This window comes from Melozone crissalis, unplaced genomic scaffold (genome assembly GCF_028551555.1).
Source record: "Melozone crissalis strain CALT ecotype California unplaced genomic scaffold, PUWL_Pcris_2 ptg000004l_1, whole genome shotgun sequence".
NCBI lineage: Eukaryota > Metazoa > Chordata > Aves > Passeriformes > Passerellidae > Melozone > Melozone crissalis.
In genome coordinates, this window is record NW_026535782.1 from 24,409,044 (window position 1) to 24,436,797 (window position 27,754).

Here is a 27,754-nt window from a genome sequence, read left to right on the forward strand (position 1 = left end):
GAGTGTAGAAATTTTTTAACACTACTTGCTTCTTGTTAGTGCTATTAGGATGCTGAGGAAGGGCTCCATTTTCAGTTGATGCTCTACAAAAGTAATCATCCACTTAGAAAAGCACCATGAAATACTCAGGCCCTACATTTTCAGTGTTTTAGCCGTTGTGGTTGAGTGCTCTGTGTGGAGTTCTGCAGTATGATCCACATCTATGTATTAGTCCAGCCTTTGGGACTTGCAACTGGCAGGCAAAAATCCATCTTTATCTGAGACAAGATCATTCAATTTAAGATGTTCCAATGGCTTAAGAGATGGGACATATCTTGTGAGATGGAGGTTTGTAAGTGCTTAAACAATATCTCCTGACTGTCTTCAGCTTTATAAAGTTGGCTTCTTGTTCAGTTGCTGGTAAAGCCCTTGGCCGGATTTGAATGTCCCTGCATCAATACTTGAGTGTCTACCCCAGATGCAGTCAAAATCCTTGAAATGTTAGATTGTTTGGCAAGTCCAGTGAAATAGCTGCAAAACCATATCTACTTTTGAGATTTGTAAATCAGGTATTGTTAAGGAGGCATTTTCTAGGATTATTTGTATTAACAGATCCACTCCTCAGTATTTCACTTTAATGCCTCTTTTTTATTTGTTTATTTTCTTTGTTTTTACTGCTGTCATGTATGCTGACATAAGTGGGAAAAGTTTGCCAGGTAATGTCAGCTATATCAAAATACACAAATGAAAAAGGGAAAACAGTAGTTAGCCATTTTGGAAGCTGTCAACATATTACTGCATAAAGAAGTTTTTATTTTAGAAAGCTAGTTTCTAATCCTGCAAAGTTCTCTGGTTTTTAGTTTTCAAAGGGAAGAGATAGGAAAGATCTTTAAATTTAGTCATGGATGGGCAGTCTTTGCTTTCATCTTTTTGAGGGAACACTTTCTCTTAGTTGGTAAAATTTTTAAAATTATGTACTCTTGGAAAGTTCAAACTGGAATGTACTTAGTATTTATTTCATTCAAAAAACCTGCAGAGATTTGTTGTTAAGAGGTTTGGGAAACCAGCAGGTCCTAAAAGTTATTTTGATTAGTTAATCTTTGCTAATAGGATAATAACTTTTGCTTCCTCTGTTCCACAGTTTTGTACTGGGAAAATGTACTGTGCCTGAACATTATCCTAATATTCCACAGTTAAAGCATAATGTCACTAAACAGAATCAATTCTTTATGAACTTTTGTGGTTTTTGAGGTATCAATTAAAAGCTAATCTTATACATAAGGTAGTGTCAAGAGGTTGTCTATCAAATATTTAAAGTCTTCTGAAGAAAAATTATGTATATCACTTTGTAATAATAAAGCTGCAAAATGCTACAATGTAATTGTGGAATCCAGTGGATACATTTTGACTGCTAGATTATTTAGGAGCATCTACAAGACATTCTAGTAATACAAATAAATATTTTGATCAGGATATGATTTTTTTAATATCTTGATGTAAACTGTCATTTCACTAACATAGACAAGAACAAATGTATCAGATTGTTTTGAATAAGCTGATCTGGTGCTTTCTTGAAGCATTTCATTGTGTAAGATTACAATTTTTAGGAAAATAGATGCAGGCTTAAAATCTTTATTAAAATCTTTGTTATTTTTGGTGGGATATGTTTAACCTGCCAGAACTTTGAGGTCATTGATCTAACTTCTCTCTTTCTCTTTGAAAAGTTAAGTTGAGCTGTTTCAAAGTCTTCATTCTTGGCAGTGTGTACATACTTTATTATTTATTTATTAGAATTTGAGAAATTCCAGATGAGGAGAAAGCCTTTTATCACAGGAGATAAATTTGAGAAATTATTTCCATGTGGCTTTGAGATGTGCAAAAACTTATGGTTTAGGAGTTCTTCTAAAAAATCAGAATTATAATCTTGCTGATGAAATGAACAGGTAAGTTATACTTCCAAAACCTTCTCATTTGTTATGGTTCAGTAAGGTAGATTTCTTTTTAATATATTCTGCCATAAATTGGTAGCAAAATGGAGGCAGACCTGGCAATAACAAATTTATTGTGCATTTTAAGACTGAAGCTAATACAGCCACTGAAACACACGATCACAGAATATTCTGAGTTGGAAGGGGTCATCAGCATTTAGCTCCAGATCCTCTGAACGGGGAACAACTCTGCCTGGTTGCTATAAAACCAGATAGGTACCAAAGGAGATCTACAAAACATTGATTTTTCAGATTCATTAACTAAAAATACTTATATAGATTCTGTTGTGAGATTGTTGCTTTTAATGGATTATAGAAGAATGTATTGTAAAAGACTAAATTTGTTCTTAGTCTTGTTATTTATTAACTCATGCCATTTTAACCATTCAGAACTGTATCTCAAGTTTCATATTAAGGATAAATGTTTTGTGGTATCTTTTTGCTTGCTTTGTTCTGCTTGATGGTTAGAATTTAGTGGTAGTTCAGAAATGTCAACTGGACATAGAGCCTGCACTGGCTCTGAAGAGGCTGATGAAACTGGACTGTGTGTTGATATCACCCTGTCAGAACTATTATCTTATAGAAAGTTGGCATCCATAATTTATAATAGCCTATCCTTTTTGTAGAAACTTCTGAGTCAGTGTTTCAATTGGAGAATATCACTCAAGTATTTTTTTGTAGTTTTAACTTGTTTCATTTTTTTTCCAAATCAGTTGTAGTGATGCTTAGTAGTGTAGATCATGTTTGCATTTTCATGTGAGAATGTATTTTTTGTTTGTGGTAACTGCTGTCCTCTGAAAAGCGTGTGAAACTTTTCATGAATACATTTCTTCTATTACACATAGACTAAAACACAGTGGATGACATCCAGTGTAAGAACAGACATTGAACTTTCAATTGTGAGGAAATTTTTAGTATCTGAAATGGTGATGAGCAGCTAAAATCTTAGAAGTTGCATGAATCAGCAAACATACCTGCAAATGGAAAACCACTCATCAGTCAGAGCCATGCTTTCCTTTCATATTTTTGGTATTTTCATATTCTAAAATTTTATTATGTATAGATTTCTTGAATTACTTTTATGGAAAAAAGACCTGTTTTATATGCAGTGTAGAATGTTGTATTCATTATGAAGCTTTTTCTCCTTAACAAAAAAAAAAACAAAACAAAAAACCAAACCAAAAGAAAAGAGAGAAGTTTATGGGAACTAGTTTTCTCCTGGCAAAAGTCCATTTTAAGAAGCTACCCTTTATCACCAAAACAGCATTTGACTAATTCACAGCCAGGTGAACGTACCCAGGATGCAGTCTAGTCTCTCTCTTGCTGTTTTGTCAGTGGTGGTTTGCCCTTCCCCTTCCTGCCCTGTGCTGTGGGATGTTGCTCCGTGCCAGACTGGGTTGCTGCTGCATTAGGTGCTGAGGTGAAGCAGAGCAGAAGGACAGACAGTGCTACCAGCCTGGGCCTGGTTCCTGGGGCAAGGCCAGGGAAAGCTCTGGGGTTGGCAGAACCTTACACCTTCTTGCTAACCGCATGGACTCTTAAGTGGATGTTTTGGATTTGGAAAGTCACTTGAGTGTATAAGGGAGAAGGTGCTTGGAATTTGAGTCTTGGCCAGGGTAATTGTGGAAGTGAGCTGTGTCAGTCTAGTGTCTGTCTTCACTTGGCTTTTCCCTGTGGTCCACGTGTAAATCCCAAATTTCTGAAACTAGAGATTGCTTTTATTAATAGGTGTGGTTAACAGTTTTTGCATTGTACTTTTCAAAGTATTAAGCATTGACTGCTTCCGTATTTCTCTTTGAAAGCATTGAAAGAGAACAGTTCAGAGGTGGTTCAGCCTTTTCTGATGGGCTGTGGAACAAAGGAACCAAAGATCACTCAGCTGTGTCTAGCAGCCATACAGAGGCTCATGTCTCATGAAGTTGTTTCAGAGGTAAGATCGATCTTTATACAAAGCCAGAAATATTTCAGAGTGAAAAATATAGACCTCAAACGGAAGGTGAATGAATTGTTTTAGGAGGCTCTTTATATTATAATGAACATAGTCCACAAAATATTCTACTTATATCTATTTTTCAGTAATTTAAAAGAAAACCTTTTACATTACTAAATAAAAAGGTGAGGCAATATTAGTAACCTCTAGAAGGAAATCCATGAAAATTGAAACCAGCTCATTTAGTTCACATTGTTCTACTGCGGTAACTGAACATGTAATGAACCTTGTGCATCCACAAATATACTCTGTGCAATAACATTATTGTGCTTTTGCTACATTTTATTTTTAACAATAAGGTAAAATGGATGCACATTTTCTGCAGCAGTAAATGTCATGATAGTGTGTTAGGAAGCTGATGAAAATGATGCTGTTAAAATACACCTTCAGTTGTGCTTGCATAATGTAAAATTACACTAATTTTACATTAGTGAATTCTGAGGGTAAAATATATTTTTACTGTGTCTTCCATATTTCCAAGTAAAAAATTAAGTACAGGTTTTAATTTGTACTACATATTAAGACATTTCTGTTGTCACTTCTTCAAAGTGACTTTGGGAAGCTTATGACAATGAAATTTGCTTTATAATGAATTCTCAGTGCTGTGGTATAGACAAACAGACATGTTCAGTTGTGATATGTCTTTATGACAGTGATATTCTTACATATGTACACAATATACCAGTACATGAATATTGTAATACGTGACAAAAAAATATTTCTTTGTAGGCTGCAGCCGGAAACATTATCAATATGCTTTGGCAGTTGATGGAGAACAGTCTTGAAGAACTTAAATTGCTCCAAACAGTTCTTGTACTTTTAACAACCAATACAGTTGTGCATGATGAAGCACTGTCCAAGGTAAGAATTTGTGGTATCAGCTATGGAATTTGAAATATCCAAGAGGAAAGATGGAGAATTTTCACATATGAAGCATGTGAAAACAATGAACAAGGAGGGGACTTTCTTGATTCTATTGTGTCCCTATTGTCTTTATGGCTAGACTCTGAAAACAGGATTTCTTTTAGCTTCCTTTTCCATGTGTTTTGTAATTCCTCCACAATAATGCATTTTGGACTTGATTGAAATTTGAAATAAAAACACTGAGCTAATGCCTATCCTTCTCATGTGTTAAATATGTTGTAGTTTTGAATTTGAGTCAGAGCACATAGCACAGTGTACACTCTCAGTAACAGAGAAAATGTTAAAAGAAGCTGCTTTCCACCCTGCCTTAAATCTCTTGAAAACAGTCCGGTTATTGCTCTTCTTTTACTAACTTAGGGTCATAGTTTTAAACATGAAACATTTTGGATATTATGTTTCAACAAATAAAATCAGGCCTCAGTCCATTTAATATAAATTATAAGATACTTCTCTTTGAAGATGCAACATTGTTTACCATCAGTGAATTGTGAAACTGCTTTGTAAGTTGCTCTTCTAGATTACATTGTACAAAATTTGTTACAGCCGGACATTTATTGCACATTCATGTTTCAGTCAAGTTGCTGTAAGATTTTAAACTAATGTGGTGATACCATCAGAGTGGAGTCCACAAATCATAGATGTGAAGAAGAGGCAAAAGAGAATTCTGAATCTTGTATGGCTCACAGCATGTAAAATACTCCGGCAGGGTTGAGGTTCTTGAAAGTGCCAGAACACAGTATATGGACAGAAGAACAAGAAACACAGGTTTCACTACATATGCAGATCTTAATTTTCAAAATTCATTATAAAACAGGTAAGTATTAAGCTATGAGTTGGAGGTAATAACAAAATCCAGTGGGAAAAGGTATTCAGGTCATTGCCAGCACAATGACACGTTGAACTGCACATCTTAGGAATAATAGCAGTCAAGGCAACAAGATTATGAAAGTATTGTGATTCAGTGTGGGAGGAGCAATGACATTTTAGCTTTGGATTTGACTGACCTTTCTGTGATTAACCTTACAATCCTAATGTTCTTTTGACATAATATTCATACAAGTTGTTCTGTGTGATGATTACTGTGTATTCTCTGTATGATTACAGCAATTTTATTGGTACATTGTAATGTGTTCAGTTAAATACCACTTTTTGATTGCCTTTGGGGAGGATTACTAAAGAGTTTTTTGGCTAGAGTAATCCATAAAATGTATTCTGGTTCTTCAAATTTTTTGGTTTTTTTTTTGGACAACCTTTTGACAAACTGTAGCAGAAAGCCTTCCTCAATCCATCACCCTTGACTCTTAGCTAAAAGATGAAATGTATTGTTGTAACATGATGTTTTTTCTGTTGTTTTTTTTTCCTTTCAGGCTATTGTACTTTGCTTTCGATTGCACTTCACAAAAGATAATATCACAAATAACACTGCAGCAGCTACAGTGCGGCAGGTGGTGACTGTCGTGTTTGAGAGAGTGGTTGCTGAAGATGAGCGATACAAAGGTGGGCATGCTGCTTACTCAGCTTGCTGTTATTTACCTGCTTTTTGGACACATATCAGATGTTTCTCTTTCAGATAACAAAGTAATAAAATGTCTATAGATGCTATAAAAAAATCACAGACATCATTAATTTTAACTGTCTTTTATACACTTATTTGTATTTAAAGTGATGAAATTTTTCACCAGTTTGTCAGTCCAATTCAGTGCAGCAGTATATAAAACCTAGATTTTTTTTTTTCAAGCTGTGAGAACTGGTCTTCAGGTTAGTACTGTAAAGGGATTTGAGGTGAGGACATCATTTGTGAATGATGAATCCCACTTATAGATTACTGAGTGGGAAATATATGGCAGCAGTAGTTTTGAAGAAAGCATTGGAAACAGTGCTTGGTATTGATGATCTTTGGTAGTCAATCTAATGTTTGTTTCTATAGACATGATAAATTGGAGAAGAATTGCCTGGCCTTTCTTATAGAATATTCCTGTAGGAACACTTAATGCATACTTGGTTTTTAACAGCTCCTTTGTTCACAAAACTTTGTTTTGTTTTGTGTTTTTTTTTTTTTTGCAGATGCTGTTGACCAGCCAGCTGCAGTTCAAGGGAATAGTAATAGAAGATCTGTCAGTACACTGAAGCCATGTGCTAAGGATGCATATATGCTTTTTCAGGTAGTTGGGGAGTATATTTATGTATTTGCAGTTAAGATTGGGTACTTCTACATCTCTTTAAAAATTTTCAAGAATTTGCTGTTTTTGCAAATTTGCATATTGACAATGTCCTTAACCAGAGCCTTGGGCTTTCTTATGCTATTTATTCTAATTGGTGATGATATGCTCTATCACAGGGGAATGATGGAAAAATTATTCTAAGTGGCCTTGGAAAATGTTCTACTATAAATCTTAAACAATAGCTAAGCATACATGTCTGCCTTAAATTCAAGATTCTTATTCCTCTAGCCTGTGGTGGGTTTACCCTGGCTGGACTCCCAAATGCCTACCAAGCTACTCTACCACTCCCTGTCCCACCTGGATGGGAAGAGAAAATAAAATGGTAAACAATGCATAGGTTGAGATAAGGAAGTTTGTTAAGGCAAAAGCAAAAGTTTGCATGTGTATGAGCAAAGTGCATCAGCAAGCAATGTTCAGCCACTTCCTGGGAGCTTCAGAGTACATGATGGTTGCTCCCAAAGGCCAACATTGTAATGAATGCCTCCCTTCCTCTCCCATTTCTTAGGTTCTATAACTGAGGTATGAAATATCACTTTGATTAACTTGGGGTGCCATTTTTTGTCTTCTCACAGGATCTTGCTCAGCCCCTTAGTGGTAGCGGGGGAAATCTTGAGAGGCAGCACTGAGGCTGTGCCATTGCTATTCAGATGTAGCCGAAGCACCTTTTAGCTACCAATTAGCAGCACCTTTCTAGCTACCAATGCAAAGCTCAGCACTGTAAGGGCTGCTGTGAAGAAAATTAACTCCCTCTCAGCCAGACCCAATACAGAGCAAAATGCTGCAACTGTAGTGCAGTCCTGTTTGTTGTGGTTGGTATTGGACATTAAAGGCAAGTATGTAATGAAAAGGAGTAGTTGCATTCATCACACCAATAAAAATCTTCTTGACTTATCAAACTCACTGGTCTTGGGATATTTTTGAGGGTAGGAATGAACACACATGCTGCAAGGATACCAACAAAGTTTGAAATGTCTTTTCTATGCTTTATAATTTATGTTAAAAAAGTATTTAAAGAAAAATTATGTTGAAATCAGAAAATTACCTGCAGAAGAGGAGAGCATGTAGATTTCATTATCAACTCAGGAAACTTTCTTGGTACAGGACTGTACAGAGACTGTTAATGTTGCTGTGTTTCTTTCTAAGGATCTGTGTCAGTTAGTTAATGCTGATGCTCCCTACTGGCTCGTGGGTATGACAGAAATGACGCGGACATTTGGCCTTGAACTTCTGGAGTCGGTCCTCAACGACTTTCCACAAGTGTTTTTACAAGTGAGTAGTTTTTGGACAGAAAACAGGAAGACTTTTACTCACATAGGTAGCAAAATCTACACTTCGTTAAATCCTCTTTAATTTAACAAGAATATTGTTTTCTTGAAGGACTTGTAGCTTTTACATATTGGTGTGGGGGGGGGGGGTGTGTTAACAGAAAAATTCCCTGTGCTTTATGAATGTTTTTCTATTCCCAAACACTTTATTTATGTTTATTCATTTTGTAATGCAGCTTTTTTTACTCTGTTTCACTTTTGGTTTTGCTGTTTGTATCTCCTCTGAAAATACATTTTCTTATCTTGCCTGATTTATGACAGCTCTGTAACTAAATTTGTGGAATTGTTATTTCTACAAAAACATTAACCTCACTCCGCTAGTAAAGTAAGAATCAAGACTGTGAATTGCATCTATCTACTGCATATAAATGCACCATGATCCTGCAGTAATGTGTTTTATTAGCTGAAAATAGGTAGATTAAAGAAATTTATCTATTTGTAAGTGATATCTTAGCAGCCTATTTCAACCTGCAAAATACAAGAAGGGTGCATGGCATGAACTTGACCATTGTAATTTCATGGGTTTTGGTAGCTTTACAATGGTGTCTGCAGTTCTGCCTTTTCTTTTCCTGATTGTAATTTGTACCAAGATTTGCATGATTTCAGACTGCTTGATCATAACTACAAATGTAAATAAGATACATAATCAGAGCTGCTGGTAGCAATTAAGGAATATCTGCATATAACTTTTTCTATTTTCTTTTTCAGCATCAGGAATTCAGTTTTCTTCTTAAAGAGAGGGTATGCCCTCTTGTTATAAAGCTCTTCTCCCCAAATATCAAATTCAGGCAAGGTTCCACCACCTCATCTTCCCCAGCACCAGTGGAAAAACCATACTTTCCCATCTGTATGCGTTTGCTGCGAGTAGTTTCTGTTTTGATTAAACAGTTTTACAGCTTGCTGGTAAGAATATGCTCAAATTTTCTTCATGCAATTCTGTTTTTCTATGTATATGCCAGTGCTGTGATCAGTAGTAGTATTGATTAGTTCTTGGGAACTGTTGATGTCTACTGAGGGAAGAAAAGGCAAAATACTATTTTCCTCTTACGTTTATTTATGTTTACATGTAAACTGTACCTTCTGAATGTACATTTTTGTTAAACATGGACTTGTATGAATTTCATAGTGGATTACTTGTCGTCTTTTCTCTATTTAACTGCCTTTCAGGTTCTGGGGACCTTTCGATTCTTCTGCTTCACTTTAGATAATGATGATTACTGTGCCTTGTTAATTCTTTCTAAGAGGCTTTTGACTTGAGTTGCTAAAGCTGTTGACAGAATGTAGATAAAAACACATGCTCAGTTGTTCTTACGTCCTGAGTTTTGGGTATTTGCTAAAAAAGATATTTTTCATTTGTCTACTGTAGCAAATGTATGACCTTTATTGCAATGTCTGTGAGGAGTTTAGCTCCTTCAGTACAATTACATATGTGATTTTAGCTTGTCAAAAATGTTATATTTTTATATAATTCTGAGTAAATACTCATTCCAGGGATTTTTTTAGGTTCTGTACAAAACTTGCTGTGATAGGATTCCTGAGATGGAAGTTCTTTTGAGAAAATATTTTGTAGGAGCTTTTTATTTTTATTGATTATTATAAATTTATATATTTTAGGTAACAGAGTGTGAAATCTTTCTGTCATTGCTGGTTAAATTTCTGGATGCAGACAAACCACAGTGGCTACGAGCTGTTGCAGTAGAATCTATTCACAGACTTTGTGTGCAGCCTCAGCTATTAAGGTATTAAATATATTGGCTTTTGCTTTTACACAAAGTTTAAGATATATTTTTATTACTTTTCTCTAACGGAAAATGCTTCCTAAAACATTGCAAATGTATAGAAACTTAAATGCAATAAGCTTTTCATGACAATTTTGTGTAATGCATTAGGCAATGCTTATTATCCAGGAAAGGCTGAATTGCACAGACATATTTGAGTATGTCTGTGTCTTAGCAGTGTCAAAGGAGCATTTACCAAAATTAAATATTATTGTTTACCTAAATATTTACTGTTAAAATGTGATTTTAGTCCACAGTTTGGAGTGTATGTGGAGGTGAAGTTGCTGTTAAAATATTCTTTTAGTCCCTGATTTGTCAAATACTTTCTGTTTTATAAAATACCTTCTAGGTCTTTTTGTCAGTCGTATGATATGAAGCAACATTCCACTAAAGTTTTCCGTGATATTGTGAATGCACTGGGATCCTTTATCCAGTCTCTATTTCTTGTACCAAGCACAGGGAACACATCAGCAGCACCGAACCAAACTGGTAAATCTTTATTGTCACTTTATTTCCCCATCATTTTCTTGTAATAATGAATTCTGTTTTGATTCAGCTCTGGTACAGCTCTGTACTTCTGTGGTTTTTTTTTGTGAAAAGCTAGCTTGAGATGAACTAGTGTTCTCAGCTCTGGTACAACAGAGGATTTTATCTCCCTGGGGGGTTTGTGGGGAAGGCAGAGACCACAGTCAGCAGAGCAGTGCTCCTGCCTTGATTCCTGTTCCCGCAGTGACCCAGCTTCTTGTTTCACACCTTTTCAGAGGGAAATTCTGAAGGAGCTAGTTCTGATTTCTGACTATAAAAAATGTGTCTGCTTTCAGTCTCCTTGTATGGGGATGTCATTTATGGCAGTGCACAACTCAAGTAGTAAGAAGGTGTGTGTGTGGGAGGCAATCACTAATTCTTCTGGATGTGCAAGGCCAGAACTGGAGTTGAGGGAGCTGAGAAGTGCCATGAAAGATGTGTATTTTACAAATGATCTCTGTCTTTTTTGTAAGCTGTAATACACATGTTGAAAAGACTTGATTGTCTTTTCTTGCAGTCAGGCTTTTGGCATTTCCCTAGGTATATTTGTATTTTAATAAGAAGAAATGATTATCCTGTTAATGCCCTTGCAAGTGTTTATGTCCCAAGTTAAGGCTCTCTGCTTCTTCTTGTAGTTCTGGAAGCAGTCCTTACCCACAAGCAACATAAAAAATTTTGTACGGGTATCTTTTGATATGCCTTCTTAAAAGATATAAAAGCCAGATAATAAATGTAATTATTGTCTATCATATCTACTACTACTACTGGAAAAGTTTGGGTTTAGACTCACACTTTTCAGTGTTCACTCATGAAATTGGAATCCCATGCTGGAGGGAGCAGTGATAGCATGAGAAAATTTGTGTCAGTGTCTATAGTTCAGTAGCTGTCTGTACAGCAGCTGATAGAGTATTTCTATTAGTATTATTTCTAGGTTAGCTTAATTGTCTTAAAGTAAATCACAGGAACACTCTTCACCATGTAACATGCACATATGAGAAGCCATTCTGTAATACTCATTCTGAAAACCTAAATTTTGCCTCAAGTGAAACAGCAGTGCAGTAGGGTCATGCCTCTAGTGCTGTTGCTATTTCTCTGGATAATTATTTGAGTTTGTTTTCTCTTTTCCTTTTCACTTCTTCTTTCTGTCTGAATGCTTCTCATGTCACTTCCTCATTCATTTCTTTTTCTACCTTTTTTCCTCCTGTGGCCGTATTTGACATGCAAAGAGCAGATCAATGCAATGTAATTCTCAAACTGAGTCTCTTGATTATAACAACAGTCCTCTCATAGAAGGCTGTGTTTTGGAATCATAGAATGGCTTGTGTTGGAAGAGACCTTTAGGGTTATCTAGTTCCAGTCCCCTGTCCATGGACAGGGATACCTTCCAACAGACTAGGTTGCTCGAAGCCTTATCCAGCCTGGCTTTGGACATTTGCACTCCTTATACATTTGATTTTCTAGCCTCAGTCTTGCAACACGCTACCTGTTTCATAGGAGTTGGAAGCTGCATCTGCTGAAGTTCTGTATCAATTTTACTATACTGGGCAATGTTTACCACCCACTTTAATGAGTTAAATTAATAAAAAAATAGTTGCATATGTCTGACTACACAGTGGAATCATAGAAAATGACACCAGTGTAACTGTGTTTGGTTAACCATGTGTTTAGCAGCATGATTTTTTTGTTTCGGTCTGTTAAGTGTTACTGTGTACATAAGCTTCTGTGTATTCATATTGCCTAAGTCAGGAGTTTGCTGCCTAAATTAGTAGCTTACTGCCCAAATATTAAAAGAAGCCCACCAAAATGGCAGTGAGTTACGCTGTGAGTTGCCATCCTGGGGACTCTGCTCTCTCTCCCCATTGTCTCTTCAGAGAGAATCTGAACTCGTGGGACCTATTCTTAGTAAGTAGAGATGTCCTTCTCTATGAAGGAAGTGTATATATACAGACTTCCTTGTTCTTTTAGCTACTTTTTTTTGGCTTCCTCAGCTGGAACCAAAATTTGTCCCTTCCTAGCTGTTGGTTGGCACATTGTCACCTCTTCCCTGATGGGGTTTGTTTTATTTTGCCTTGGCGTGGAACACATTCAAATGTTGCCATTCTCTTAGATTTTCTTCTTGTGGTTTTTGCATTTCTGAAATCTTGGAAGTTTGTTATTAAAATGATTAAACTTTCTAGCTACTGAGTTCTTGATACAACTATGTAAATAATCCTTAGCTTTCAAGTATCTGTGTAACTCTTCACTAAAACAATACATTGTTTCATCAAGACTGTGTAAGTTTGATTCATTCCCAGAATGTTATTAATGTTTCTGTACCTTTCACAGAAACATTACATTCTGACTGGACATTAGGCAGTTGGCATCAATGAACTGCACAAAAGATTATGTTTTAGACAGCAGAGGGAGCTCAGAAATAGTTTTTTATGTTATTGTTGATTTTTGTTATTGAACTGGGTGTCTTCAGATTAATCCTGGTGTCTCAAAAATTAAATGTAGAAAAAAGAAAAGGATGTTTGTTGATCACAACAAATTGGTTGATTTTCTCACTTTGTTTTTGTGAACAGGAAGCAATGCATCAGGGAATACTGGCTCAGCACAAACAAACCCAGGAGTGCTTGGAATGGGTGGAGGTGCAACTGTATTACCTGCCTTTGAGTACAGAGGCACTTGGATACCCATCCTGAATGTAACAGTACAAGGCAGTGCCAAAGCTACATAGTGAGTACCTCTAGCTTTTTGAAAATGTATGTAACAAGTATTGTTATTTTGAATTTGATGATGTAAGGATTTTTTTTACTAGTGAATATTGAGGTTTTTGTTTCACTGGTGTTGAAGTCTGTTAGGAATTTTCTCTTTGGTGTCATTAGGTGTTCTGGTCTTTTTGCTGTCTTTTCTGCATGCTCTGGATTCTGATTGGAATGTCCCCTATGGTTTTAGCATCAGCTGGATTTTGTTTTCCTACCATATTACCTGTATTAACTCTTCACTTTTAGGCTTCCCTGTAGTATAGTACAATTTTGGAAAACCTTTTTTTTGCATTTGTAATGGCAAACATGAAGGGCATTAAGCAAATCATAAGCAATCAGGACATCAGTAGGAATGAAAAATAGCTTTCTCATACCAGCTTTACTGTATTTACAGTTTTTATTGAGCAGGATACTGTGGTAGATACTGGTCTGGTTGTAATTTCAAACAATATATTGACCTATATACCAAGGCTAGATTCTGAATGCTCCTTAGAATGGCAAATTATTTTGTCATGGCTTTGTACAATGGAGATGGTGTTCTCAGTTTAAAGCTGCAAATACTATGTTACTTTTTAAATGGTGCAATTTTTTTTCATGTCAGTCATGACCATCAAGAGGCAAGAGCTTCCAAACCTGGAGTTATTTGTACCACTATAAAATTTTGGCATACTAAAATTCAGTGAAATCTGCAAATAACATGGATCTCAATATTTTAGTATAGGAACACCTTTATCTACCTTTGAGATGCAGAAGAAAAGAAATCATCCTCCGATTTCAATAGTTAATGTGTATGTGTTGACTTTTATTCCAGCAGTGGACAGAAATGTTTTAGTTTACCTGCCTGTTCTCAGATAATACAAATTTTTACTTTGGTCAGCTACTACAACTTCCACTTTTCTTCCTTTTCTCTTTTCTTGCTATCTATTCTTAACTGGATCAAGAACCTTGCAGCCACCATCATAGTCTCCTGTTTTGCTCTAAACTTGATTGTGTTGCACCTTTGGATACCTGAAGTGACTCTGTGATTTTCTTTGCATAATTTTTGTATTTTTTCTTTTGTATAAGATTACAGAGTTGTCACAAGCAGTTTTTTTTTCTCCTAACTTGTACTTTTGTCTGTAGTCCCTGTATGTAAGGAGATGACTTGCTGTAATGTGTCACATTCTAGCACCAATTCTCTTCTGCTGCCATTAGATTTTCAAACAATGGCCACATCTCATACTTTTACACAAGTTTCTCCATAGACCACTATGCCTTCTCTTCCCCTTTACTTACGGAACTAAATGTTTTTAAGAGGAATGCACAAACTATTCAAGACTTTTCACCACCATTGCTGTGTAATGATAACAACTCATATAATTTCTTCAGTAGTTAGCATTTTCTGTCTTCAAAAGTAAAAGGATGTGACCTTTACCTCACAAATACATTGTAACTATAAAACTCACTCATAATTTTAATTAGACCTGTATGTATATTCACATTTACTTGTATATAGAAAATGAAATGCTGACCATCTGATTTAGCTGTAGTTCCTGCTCCCCTAGATATCTGAGGCAGCTATCTTCAGGAAATTAGAGGTAATGACTGAAGTGTGGCATGGTAATAACTGAAGTTTGGGAGAAGGAAGAAATTTTTGTGCATTCAGGAGTGGTGACACTAGAGTATAAAAGTATCTTTGGTATATTTTAGCTGGAATATATATCTTTTTTAAATGTAGTTTGTAGAGTAAAAAATAATGAAATAATGATTGTTGGGGTAGCAGGTAGTTTTTGTAACAGATTGTCTCTACTTGTATAGATGCTGCTGTGTCAGCTACAATTTCTGTTGGATTTTTAACTCAGCAGTTCTTTAAAAGCAGTTCTTTTAAAGTAAAGGATGGAGAGAAGTGGCAATGAGACTGCTGTTCCAGCACAGTGATGTTTTAATTGCATGCTTTACAGCAGTGAATCATGTAGACATATCCTCTTTGTACAAATAACTTCCATTGTTTACCTATGTGTGTAGCTGATGAGTATTTGGCCATGTAATACCTAGCTATGGACAGGCTTTTCTAGTCACGTGGACTCAAAGATAATGATAATAGAATGTCTGGCTTGTCCTCAGATTGTTATAACTATGTTTACACTGTCATGATTTCCTGATGTATTTCCTCTGTTGTTCCTAGATACTTATATTCTGTTGCAGTTGCTTTAAGTAAAATAATAATGCAAGTTGAATTATTCATGATGCTTGCTCATATGTGTTAGTGTAATTTTAGAAATAATTTTTGTAGATCTGTACTCTGTTTGTACTCTTTTGGTTGCTGTCTTATTTAGTTATTCATTTACTCTTTTACTTCATGACTTAAAGGTTTAAAGATTTTTTTCTTGAGTTGCAATAAATCTTGAAGGATGATTGTATTTGGGGCCTGTTTGTACTTAGCATTCATTTGGAATCTTGTTTTTTATTATTGTTTTTAAAAACAATAATAGTGGTATTGCTACACACTTGTCATGTTTTCAATTTTTTAGTTTGGAGATGCTGGACAAAGTTGAGCCGCCTACAATTCCTGAGGGCTATGCAATGTCAGTGGCATTTCACTGTTTGCTGGATCTTGTCCGTGGTATCACTACCATGATCGAAGGAGAGTTGGGAGAGGCAGAAACTGTCATTCAAGCCACAGCAGAGGCAGCTTCATTACCAGCACAGTCTTCAGAGCAAGATTTGCAGTCTGTTTCTGACCAATCAGAGAAAGAACTAGGTATTTGAAAATGCAAACACTATGTGAAATACAACTGTTTTACCGAAAGCAGATTTTAAAATTTCGTGCTTTTTGCTTAAATTTATTGCTTCTTATTTATATATAAAAACTTTCAGTGAAGTGTGATTTTTTTTTTTAATGGAACAGCAATTCAATTTTAAAAAATGCTTAACTTAGTGTTAAGCCAAAAGCAGAACACCAAGATCTAAGGTCACAAGAGGCAGAAATGGAGTTATGACCACATTGAAAGAAAAATATATTTCTAGTAGCAAGATAAAAGGAATGTTTTAATGGAGAAATTTTTAATAAGAATGCATTATATAGAGAAGGACTTCTTTAAAAGCAGAACTGCTGTGAAGTGAGGATTGTCTCTGTGGAACATATGAGTCTGTACAGAGGCGTCTGTACGTACAGGAAGACTTGTGTTTGAGCAGTGAGTTTTGGTGCCCCAGGAAGGCAAGGCAGTACAGCTGAAGTGTGAGCCAAGGCACTGGGAGTGCCAAATGGACAGGGGGAAGCAGAGGGCTTCATCCCGGGCACTGCCTCGGGAGAGGGTGCTCTCCGTGGCGCTGCGGGGCAGAGAGGGAAGTGCACATGGGCTGGGCAGCTGCCCCTTGGCTGGGCCAGTACCTTTTTCCCTATTAAATGAAAGAAACAAAAAAGTTATGGAGAATTATAGATACCACGGGAGAGTATTTTTACTTCACTGCAAAATTTCAGGGAGTTTCTTATCCCATAATTTTGCATTTCTGAATGTTTATTTTTACAGAAAAAGATCAAAAATGGTTATATATACCATAGTAAGTTGGATTTTGATGGGGTTTTTAATGCTATTTAGAAGAGGCATTACCGGGTGATTTTTTTTTTTTTTTACCTCAGAAATGTTACCTTAAATGCAAGCTGTTTGAATAATACTGGTGTGTGTTTATGTGTGCACATATATGTGGCTGTGTAAACATGCATACAGAAACATACTTCAAAAAAAGTTGAAAGTTATTAAGGAAATCACTGTGTTTCTGCTGTTAAAAAGTTTATATATTTCTTTTAAGTCAGCAGAGCTGTCTGGGAAGAAATGGTGAACGCTTGTTGGTGTGGTCTTCTGGCTGCTCTGTCCCTTCTACTTGATGCAAGGTATCTGGTCTTTCATTTCTCTTGATTTTTCAAAGTTGATATTCCGAGCTATATTTTGAACTGACTTTTGATACTAGACAATTGACAATTGTGAGCATAAGTGCTGTTCATGGCATCTGAGCAGTCAGGTTTGTGGCTTAGACTGAGTGGCTAAATGACACAGAAGTCCAACATAAACCTTTAATGTATTTCAATACAGAACAGTTAACTGCATTTTCAAAGGGTTGCATTTAAACTATTTAAATTATCTTTATTTCTTTTTACTTTGCTTGCATGTTTCAACATATTGAAGTGATTCCAGGTCCTGATTACTGCAAGTAAGAGACTAAGTAATGTCTTGGTACTTGTTAGTACTATCTAATCTTTAAAGTGGAAAAGCTTTTTACTAGGAAATGACTGTGGTAAATTAATTGACTCTTTCAAAGGGCCTTTTGTAATCAAACACCATTTTCTGAAATCAGTTTAAAATATCTTCTCATAATATCATTACCAAGTCACTGAAAAGTAAAGTTCGGTTTTGTAGGAAGTGGTTCTGAAGAACTTTGGTTATGCTCGTTTTTCAATATTTATACTGTTAATGGGTTTAAAGTATATGTTCTTATGGCTTTCAGTTTTGGTTAGCTACTTGCCTCTGTGTTCTGTATTAATTCTTGCTGAACAATGTGTACTCTTTCAGCACTGATGAAGCTGCCACTGAAAATATTCTAAAAGCAGAATTGACCATGGCTGCACTTTGTGGAAGACTGGGCCTTGTAACATCAAGAGATGCCTTTATCACTGCCATTTGCAAAGGATCTTTGCCTCCTCACTATGCCCTTACTGTATTAAACAGCACAACTGCAGCTTTGTCCAGCAAATGTAAATATATACATTTTTCTTAATTCTGTTTTTTGTATTGTCCTCTAAACCCAATTTTTTTTAGGATGTGGTTCCAAAGATATGCAACTGTTGTATTTGGCTATATTAAAGTAAGTTAGAATCTTCAGACAGCACCTAGATCACATGCTTTCCAGAACTGGTTAGTTTTGCAGCATTTGGTTACTATCATTCTGATCAACCTAAAATTTCTTGAAAGATTCACATATGTCAAAAGTTCAAATTCTGAGATCTGTCTACCATTGTAAAGATCTGCTAGGATGTGTAATTAAGGCATTCAAAATCTGAAGAGGTCTCTGGGCAACTTGGATTCTAAAGCTTTGGCTAGAACGTCCTACATTTGTGATGTACTACAATCTTATCTACAATTGTCTGGTGATGGTAATGCTTATGCATAAATGGAAGATCTAAGTTTTAGGCTCTCTGTAGCCTACAAAAAGCTGAATTGATGCATCCCACATCTTAAGAGAATGTTGTAATTCATACTATATGCCGGTTTAGGATGTACTCTGTTTCTAACTCTGAAAGTGAATTACTACTTACTAAGAAAAGCAACTACCTGAAAAATATACAGATGCATCTAACATTAGAGCTCCTAATATAAAACAAAAATATCTTACACTGGGAACAAGGACCAGCACCTTTACTTCAGTCCAGTGGACCAGCTAAGTGTATTATTAGATTGTAAGTCTGTTAAGAACTTAAGAACACATGACTGAACTACACAGATACCTATAAAAACAAAGAAGGGAACCTCAGTTATTTTGTGTAGGTTACTCTTCTTTTTACAATTGAGTTATAAAATGGGTGTCCTAGAGTCCCATATTGAAAAAATATCATGATGCAGCATCAATGGCACTGTCATTTTCTGGGTGTACTGGTACAGTGGTAGCGCACAGTGATACCATTTACACACAATTACTATAAAAAACTGAGTTGAGACAGTCTAATGCTCATATCTTAAGCATAAATATTTCAGTCTTGACATAAAATGTATAAATGTATCACAAGCAATGTCTAATAGAAGCAGGGAGTAATTGCAAGATCTTTAAATCTCTAGGGCAATGACGCTGTAATCTAAATATAACCAAAGGTCTCAAAATGAGGTATGTTAAAGCTAACACTGTAAAGAAATTTTGTGGAGTCTGTTTGCCAGAAGGTAGTTCTTACTACAAGTAAATACTGGATTTTAAATTTAGGGGTTTTTTTCCCTTCTCTTTTCAATTTTCCTCCAGCGTATTCCATTCAGGGACAGAATGTTCAAATGATTAGTCCCTCAAGTGAGTCTCACCAGCAAGTTGTAGCAGTAGGGCAACCCTTAGCTCTTCAGCCACAGGGAACAGTTATGGTAAGTACAACTTGTAAGTGATCTTACTTTGCTTAACTACTACTTTCTGCATCTCAGTGTGTCTCAAAACCAGCCTACAGATACACAGCATTCTTACAAATAATGATGAGCTGGTCTATTGTCCTAAGGCTTTCATTTGGACCAGTCCTGGACAGTAAAGTTATCTAATTGCAAAGAATTCTTATTCTTGCTTTTTCCTGACTTCTAACCCTGAAGTTCTTATCCATTCCACTTGGAAAACTCTAGAACTCAGCTGTGTTATGTGCCTGTGTGTGAAAGTTCATTTAAGATAGACTGATTTTTGTGGAGTTGATGCAATTAAGCTGGAGTACTTGAACTTGTGTCTGATAACAGTGTGAAACGGGGAGGAGAGGGCAGTGATCAAATCAGATAGTCACAGGATGGTTTGGTATGGAAAGGATCTTAAAGATCATCTCATTCCAACCCACTTGCCATGTGCAGGGACACCTTCCACTAGACCAGCTTGCTCAAAGCCCCATCCAGCCTGGTCTTGAACACTGCCAGGAATGAGGAATTGAATATTTCCCTGGGCAACCTGTTCCAGTGACTCACCAGCCTCAAAGTAGAGATTTCTTTCCTGATACTGAAACCTGTTCTCTTTCAATTTGAAGCCATTCCCTCTTGTCCTGTCACTACATGCTCTTGTAAATAGTCTTGCCCTTTTTTTCCTGGAAGTTCCTTTCAGGTACTGGAAGGCTGCAATTAGGTCATCCCTAAGCCTTCTCTTCTCCAGGCTGAACAATCCTGATTCTCCCAGCCTTTCCTCATAGGAGGGGTGTTTTACCCCTCTAAACATCTTGGTGGGCCTCCAACAGATCAATGTCCTTCCAGTGTTGGGGACTGCAGAGCTGGATGCTGCACTCAAGTACTCATATTCAGCTTCACCAAGATAAGGCTGAGAGAAGAAGGAGAAATACTGAACTACTTCTCTAAAAAAATATATTTCAGTAGTGCAAACAAAATGTAATTTTAAAGCACTTCGGTAAAAATTGGAAGTTTGCTAGAAACACTATCATTATGAATAATAAAAATTGGATGGCTGTTTGGTTGTTGTTTTATTTTTTTTAGCTGACATCAAAAAATATCCAGTGTATGAGGACATTACTCAACCTAGCTCACTTCCATGGAGCTGTTCTTGGTACATCATGGCAACTTGTCCTGGCTACCCTTCAGGTAATATTTCCTGTGAAGAAATATTTATGCCTTGCTGTTATGCCTTGGTGTTTTGCTGTAATTTGGTTTTCGATTGCTCAGTGAGCAATATTAGAAGCTTTCAGTCTTTTCATGGTGTTCTGTGAATTGCCTTGAATAAGTACTGTAGCATTTCTCTTGAGTTCTGTTTGGGGGCTAGCTTGAGCACAATGCTAATTTCTTCTCTGCCTGAAAAATGATCCTTTTGTATTTTTCAGCATCTTGTGTGGATTCTGGGACTGAAGCCTAGTGTTGGGGGTGCATTAAAACCTGGGAGAGCTGTGGAAGGGCCAAGCACAGTAAGCATGATTGTTTGTTTTGCAGTTAATGATTATATATATAATATATATAAATATATATATATATATATATATTTCTGTTGCAATCTGTAAGACATATTTCTGTCTTTTATTCAAGGTTCTGACTACAGCGGTTATGACTGATCTGCCATCTATATCCAGTATGATTTCAAAGCTTTTTGAAAACTCACAGTAAGAAACCTTATCTTGTAATTAAAATAATATGTGTGTATCAAACTTGACAGTGTTTTGATAGCAGTTGTTTTTCAGGTACCTTGACGATGTGTCTTTACATCACTTAATAAATGCCCTTTGCTCCTTGTCCCTGGAAGCCATGGATATGGCCTATGGAAACAATAAGGTATAAAAATGTTGGTTTTTTTTTTTAGATGTTTTTATGAAACAGGCAGAAGACTTGTATATTTATTCTTTAATTAAGTATTCCTAATACTAAAACCAGTAATACCTTTGATGCTCTGGATTAAAAAATAAAATATGAACCAGAGAAGTCTTGTTTTTAATGGTTCATACAATTACTACATTCTCTGAACATCCTCACTGCGTTCCTGTGCTTTTTAAGGAATGTCATGTGTTTCCATTAATAAGGTTGTGGGTGGATGAAACTTTTAAAAGCCCATGTAATTTCAGAGGTTAGGGATGCTAAGTAGCACAGTATGTTCTGTGAGATGCTCATTTTCATTTCAATTTTCTCTTACAATGTACTTCCGAGAAAGCCTGACAGTTAGGTATTTTAAAACCTGATACGTCGTATTTATTTGGGAAACCATAGTTAGTAATCATGTCGGCTTCAGTAAACAACCTTTATCCCAGAAAGGTTGAAGACCCTGTGGTTGGGTAAGATTGAATATATATTCTCCTAATCATAATCTTATCCCAGAGGAGAGTTTCTGAAAGCTTGTCCTTAATCTGTTACACTAGAGATAATTAAGGCAGAGAACATGTTTTATAATATTTTGCTATTACAGCAACAAAGAATTAATTTAATAAGCAAACTTTGTGTTTAAAAGCAGTTGAAAATTAGAGTAAGAAATCAGCAGAAATGGGAAGAGATAATGATTTCAGTGCAACAGTCATTTTGACTATATGTTGATTTTGAAAAAAGTAAAATTGAATGAAGCTTATGGCAAATATTTGCAGATACATTTAATGAATGGGAAATTTATCATACTCCTGCAAAGAATTTATAGAGCAAATGAAAGATAAATAATTAGGGCATTATGAAAGGAAATATTCCCGATTTTTTCCCATATATACAATTTGAGGAGTTGCATGGGGAGAGGCTGTTGCGCTGGGCAGTCACGTTACAAGGCCGGTCGGAGGGCGGGCTGTGCGAGGCGAGCCCGTAGGGACCAGTGCTCGGTTTTTGTCAGCCTGCTGCCCCCGTGTGGCCGCCCTGCGGCACCGCGCCTTAGAAATGACCCCCAGCGAAACGCCTTAACGCTGCTGCCTCAGTCACCTGCTCCAATTCCCTTTCATTAAGGAACCATCACTTTTTGCTGTTGCTAAATTACTGGAAACGGGACTGGTTAACATGCGCAGGATTGAGATTCTTTGGAGACCTCTGACCGGTCATCTTCTGGAGGTAACTAATGGCTTTTATCACTTGTACTAGAATTTAGTTTGTATTAATGAAAATCTCGTGGAAATATGTTGTTAATGTGTAATTTAAAAAAAAATCTAAATTATAATTATATATTTTACTTCAGGCACTTTATTATTGCAACGTGAATGCATTATGGTTTGGATTTAAAAGTGAATTTATTATATTTAAATTACAATATTTTATTATCTCTTGGTAACTTTCTCTTTATGGTGCTGTCGCTCTTTATATGTTTTTTACACAGCAGTGTCTAAAAAGATCAAGTAATTATACTTCACATATTTGTTCTAATTAAGGTAGCACAAATTTACTATTTAGTGCAAATTTACTGTTTCACACAGTACAAATATTTAGGATGATTCTGAGATAGAATCGTCCTAGAATTAAAGCCAGGAGATTTATTAAGGAAGGGTTGTTTATTTGTTTGTTTTTTTAATATTTAAGCTAACTTCTGATTGCTTTCGTTAAGAGAATACTGTTCAAGTATAAAAATGTCACAATCCTGTTGCAATTTTTTTAGTGTTTTAACTTCAACATGAAAAATATACTTTATGAAGGGAAAAAACCTTACATTTTGAATTGAAAACTCAAAACAGGTGATTGAATGTAACTGTAGTTTTAATTCTCCACACAAGTATACAGGAGAATAAAATGTAAGAAAAGGGTTTGTTTTAGAGTGGGTAAAGGAGAAGGCTTTTCTTCCTCATAATTCAGAATGTATCAGATACTTCCTTAGCACCAGTGCATTGTTTCAACCTGTATCAAGGATTGGCCATATCTTTTTATGGAAGCCACATTTTGCTTTATCTAGAAGAAAAAAAATAGATACTTCTGGGTTTAAAGACTTAAAGCACAGGCATCTCTTTCTCTTGGTTATTTTTTGCCCTGCAAAACAATAAGGTTCACTATCCACATCTTGAGACTGTTGTCATCTAGGGAGCAGTCTGTTTCAGTCTGTTACCCATGCAGTGCAGATAATCTGCCACTGTTCTGTAGGAAATACAGTCTTCCATTTTCTTTCAAAGTGTACTGCCTTATTTCCTTTTAAACCTAAGTTGTTGAGGTACAGTAAGGAAGGAGGAAACATCAGCTATGATTCAATTGAACACAACCTGAGGGAATAGCTTGTTCCCTGGTTCTGGAACTGGTCATCTGGACAGAATCAGAGCATGAAGTACTTAAAATTTTATCTTTTTATTTTGTATAAAATTTTAAAATGTAATTAAATCAGGAGAGTGGCTATTTCTTGTCCACATTTTTAAATGTTAAGCTATCTCTTTTACATTGTTCACCTTTTCAGTTTGGCTAGTGGCTGAGAGGAGAATGGTCCACCAATAAAAGGCATCAGCCTTCTTTATGAGACTGCCTTGGACTTGACTCTGGGTTCTCACACCATCAGAGCTAGGGCTGGAAGTGGGGGTGGGAATGATTATGGAGTGGTCAATGAAACTGTACGCTTCCCATATTAGTGTGAGGGTAATGTATTAGATACAGCACAGTTCATACAAGCTATCTAAGAAATGAATATGCACAGTGTTTGTAATTTTTATATTCTAAAAAAGCAATTAGAAACGTTGTTAGGTTTAGAGAACTTAGAGAAAAAGAGAAATGAAGATACACATTTGAAACTCAAGTTTAAAGATGCTCACTATTGCTTTGTCAAGTTTTTAAAATAAAGGGAGTGTGAGGTTTATTTTGTCTTCAATATGTAGTTACTTTTTGTATTTGAGAATATAGAAGACTCTTTCTTTGTTGGCTACTGTCATGTTCCTCACTTGATTATGTTAAGCAGTGTGTGAAAATTCCAATTTTGTAGCTTTAGGTTAAGTTAAACATGAGACCCTTAGGCATTTGTTGAAGGGTTGTTTGGTGCTTTTTAATCAATCATTATCAGAATTAGCAGTTAGTTTATTCATTTTGGAAAATTTATTTACTTGAATTATATATGTAATTTTCATTATGTTTCCTTCTGTGTCTTTCACTGCTTCCTATTGCTTCCTTATTCAGAAGGTATGTCTATCCAAAAGATAAATTTCTTTTTTTACTCTGAAGCCAAATTTTACCATTTAGAAATCTATTGTATTATTCTTATACTATTGTATGTACGTTCTAATATGATTAAAATACCAGTTTTTAATGTATTGTATATGTTGGTTAAATAAAAGTGTCTTTAAACAAAACATTGGTGTATTTTCAGGTCTGTCAGCATCCCAACTCCAGAATGAGAGAATGGGGAGCAGAAGCTTTAACTTCTCTCATTAAAGCAGGACTGACATTCAGACATGATCCTCCATTATCTCAAAACCAGGTAAAGTAAGTTTAAAAGCAGATGCTTTCCTCCTTCATTCTTAAAGCAGCTTTGCTATTGAGTATATAAAGTCAGTGGCTGTAACACTCAGATGTAACTATTGTGGACCACCACAAGCATTCTAATAAACTATCCTCTTCCATTTTTCAAATACCTAACTAAGAGTGATGCTTGCATATTATGTCCATTTCTTAGTACAAATTATGGGTCACCCCCATGAGTGCAAAGCAATTACAAAATGTTTAGTAGTATATATGTGATTGATTCTGTGGCAGGTAGAAAATGTGTTTTGCCTAACTTTCTCAATTATAGCAGTTCAATCCATGATTAATAAAATATTCTAATATTTTTACTGATAGTCTTTGGATATTTTTCCATGGTCTCTTGAGGAAGCTGAGTAAACATAAAGTTGCATGACACTTTTTATGCAACTGTAGTAGCATCTGTAGCTGCTTCCTGAGGAACCTGGAGAACAGGAGTCAGGAAGGTAGATTTTCTGCAAAGACCCTTTATGGTCTGAATTTGAGCATTTAGTGAGTGAGCTACTGAGTTAATTCAATGAATCTTTAATTTGTACTGGAGGTTTTCACTCATACATAAAAATACTTAAGAATCAGTTAAATGTTAGCATCCTTAATATGCTTTACTGTTTACTTTTAGAGACTGCAGTTGCTTTTATTGAATCCACTAAAGGAGCTGTCAAACATTAGTCATCCTGATATCAGGATCAAGCAGTTGGAGTGTGTGCTACAGATTTTACAGAGTCAGGGTGACAGCCTAGGACCTGGTTGGCCATTGGTGCTTGGAGTCATGGGGGCAATCCAAAGTGATCAGGGGTAAGTGGTGGAAATAGAATTTTAAACTCATGTAAGATAAGAACAGTAGAAAAAATTCTGCTTGTATTTTTGTTCTTTAATAGCCACTTCAATAATCATAGTTTCAATGTGATTTTCGGCTTGTGAAAAAATTTACTCAACAAAAGTACACTTTTTAATTCTTCTTGAAGCACACTTTATTTTACTGAGTTAATCTTCCAAATGACCAGAATATTATTCCACTCTACATTCTCCTGTAGTCAGCATGCAGTATACACTCAGTGTGCCATTTCATTTGATCTTGACCATCTGGTGGACACATCTCTCTGATACTTCTGTGTGAATCAGCTCTCGCTCAGTCTATCTATTGTTTCTTTTTCTTCTTAAATCTTCTGGTAGTCTCATGTGTGTGTTTTCTTCTGATAGCTCTCTCTTTTTCTTGAAGCCTTCCTACCTAAATGGTTGCTGGTAGCAGAAGGATGGAAGATTATTTACTGGCTGTGGGCGAATCCCTTGACTTAGACAATTGACTCTGTTGCCAGCAGAGGTGGACTTGGTTCTCTGCTCACAAGGCAAAGTGAGAGATGAAGTTGCAATGAATATTTTTGAAATGAGCAATGAATTGAACATCTGCCTTTGTGACTGTAAGCACCAAGAATTATACCCACACACTCAATCCGCCTTGGTTTTTTAGGTGCTAGTCAAGACTAGCAGCAGGATAGGTCATCACATAATTCTAGTGTCAGTAGAATTCTCCTTGGCATAGCTCTCCTTTTGTCTCACCTTAGCTTTAGTCTTCTGGTCATATAAAAGCTTAAAGCCCCTTCAAATACTTGAAGGATTTTGCTCTTGGACCAGTATTGTTTGCATTGTCAGTAGTACCTACCAAAATTCCCAAGGATTTTGGCATTCTTCATTGTGAACATCCTCTTTTTTGTAATTAAGCTTCATTTGGTAGTTGTTGTTTCCACACTTGGTGCAATCTGTTCCTGCATGCCTTTTGATTTTCACTGTTTTAGTGATGGATGAGAACCACCAGAAATTCCTTCTCAAGACAGTCTTCAGATCCCATTAAATGTCAAACCCATGTCTCACTGGCTGATATCTCAAGATGTTACTAACATCTTATGTTATATCTTAGTCTCCTCCACAAAGTATATGGAATAATCTACTTCACCTACATAGCACTGTTTGTCCCCATCATATTAAGTAGAGTAGGGGAAAAAAAAGCATGCCTCCTTTTCCTTGAAAAAAAAACTTAATTTCTTACCTAAGTTACAGCTGTGAGTACTAGATGCAGATGCTATTATTGTACTTTAAATATTAACTTACTGACCACAAGACTTTATTCACAACTGTCTTCCCTCTGATCAGTGAACATCCTGGATTCCAGGACAGAGTCCATTTACCTTCCTGGAGAACTGCTTTCCAGGCTTTTATAAAAACAGAAAATTCTGTTTTGATAACCAAAAACCATGCTTTGGTCACTTCTGGATTGTACAGTAATATCCTGCCATACAAAAGGAAGCCTGTCTGTGAAGTCTCTTTCAGTGGAAAGCCTCTGTTTATTTTAAGCATAGATAAAGCCCTACACAATCTTAAGATTTCTCACTGAGCTTAAGTTTCTTCTATTTATAGTTATCTTTTTGTGGTCACCTGTAACACCAAGGACAGTTCCACAATTTGAAGAGATGTATCACTGTTACTACTTGCATGAGAGACTTTAAAACCTTTCTTCAAGCACATAGCAGTGTGGGACCTTAATTTGGAAAAACTGTTCTGAATTTATTCTTGTAGCCTTGCATTTGAAGTTTAGAAAGACAGATTACTTTTGCATTAGCTCAGTACTTCAGAATGAGTAGTGGAACTATACTTTGATTTCCTGCCTCCTTCTCTTTTCTTAGAGTCCTTGAGGGTCACATATCT

General features: G+C 36.0%; 1 protein-coding gene across 2 annotated transcripts in view; it reads left to right on the forward strand.

Annotated features, from left to right (window-relative positions):
• Positions 1 to 27,754, forward strand: part of MON2 (MON2 homolog, regulator of endosome-to-Golgi trafficking) — a 68,126-nt gene that overhangs the window by 13,373 nt on the left and 26,999 nt on the right. For both annotated transcript variants that reach the window (XM_054272647.1, XM_054272656.1), the window contains exons 3-22: positions 3,770 to 3,897; positions 4,687 to 4,818; positions 6,249 to 6,378; positions 6,946 to 7,043; positions 8,247 to 8,372; positions 9,137 to 9,331; positions 10,043 to 10,167; positions 10,556 to 10,695; positions 13,296 to 13,449; positions 15,989 to 16,218; positions 17,268 to 17,349; positions 18,026 to 18,207; positions 19,461 to 19,573; positions 20,663 to 20,767; positions 21,004 to 21,084; positions 21,203 to 21,276; positions 21,355 to 21,445; positions 22,586 to 22,687; positions 24,903 to 25,013; positions 25,674 to 25,849. In XM_054272647.1, coding sequence (XP_054128622.1) covers positions 3,770 to 3,897; positions 4,687 to 4,818; positions 6,249 to 6,378; positions 6,946 to 7,043; positions 8,247 to 8,372; positions 9,137 to 9,331; positions 10,043 to 10,167; positions 10,556 to 10,695; positions 13,296 to 13,449; positions 15,989 to 16,218; positions 17,268 to 17,349; positions 18,026 to 18,207; positions 19,461 to 19,573; positions 20,663 to 20,767; positions 21,004 to 21,084; positions 21,203 to 21,276; positions 21,355 to 21,445; positions 22,586 to 22,687; positions 24,903 to 25,013; positions 25,674 to 25,849 — 2,575 coding nt within the window. The remainder of the gene's footprint in view (positions 1 to 3,769; positions 3,898 to 4,686; positions 4,819 to 6,248; positions 6,379 to 6,945; positions 7,044 to 8,246; positions 8,373 to 9,136; positions 9,332 to 10,042; positions 10,168 to 10,555; positions 10,696 to 13,295; positions 13,450 to 15,988; positions 16,219 to 17,267; positions 17,350 to 18,025; positions 18,208 to 19,460; positions 19,574 to 20,662; positions 20,768 to 21,003; positions 21,085 to 21,202; positions 21,277 to 21,354; positions 21,446 to 22,585; positions 22,688 to 24,902; positions 25,014 to 25,673; positions 25,850 to 27,754) is intronic.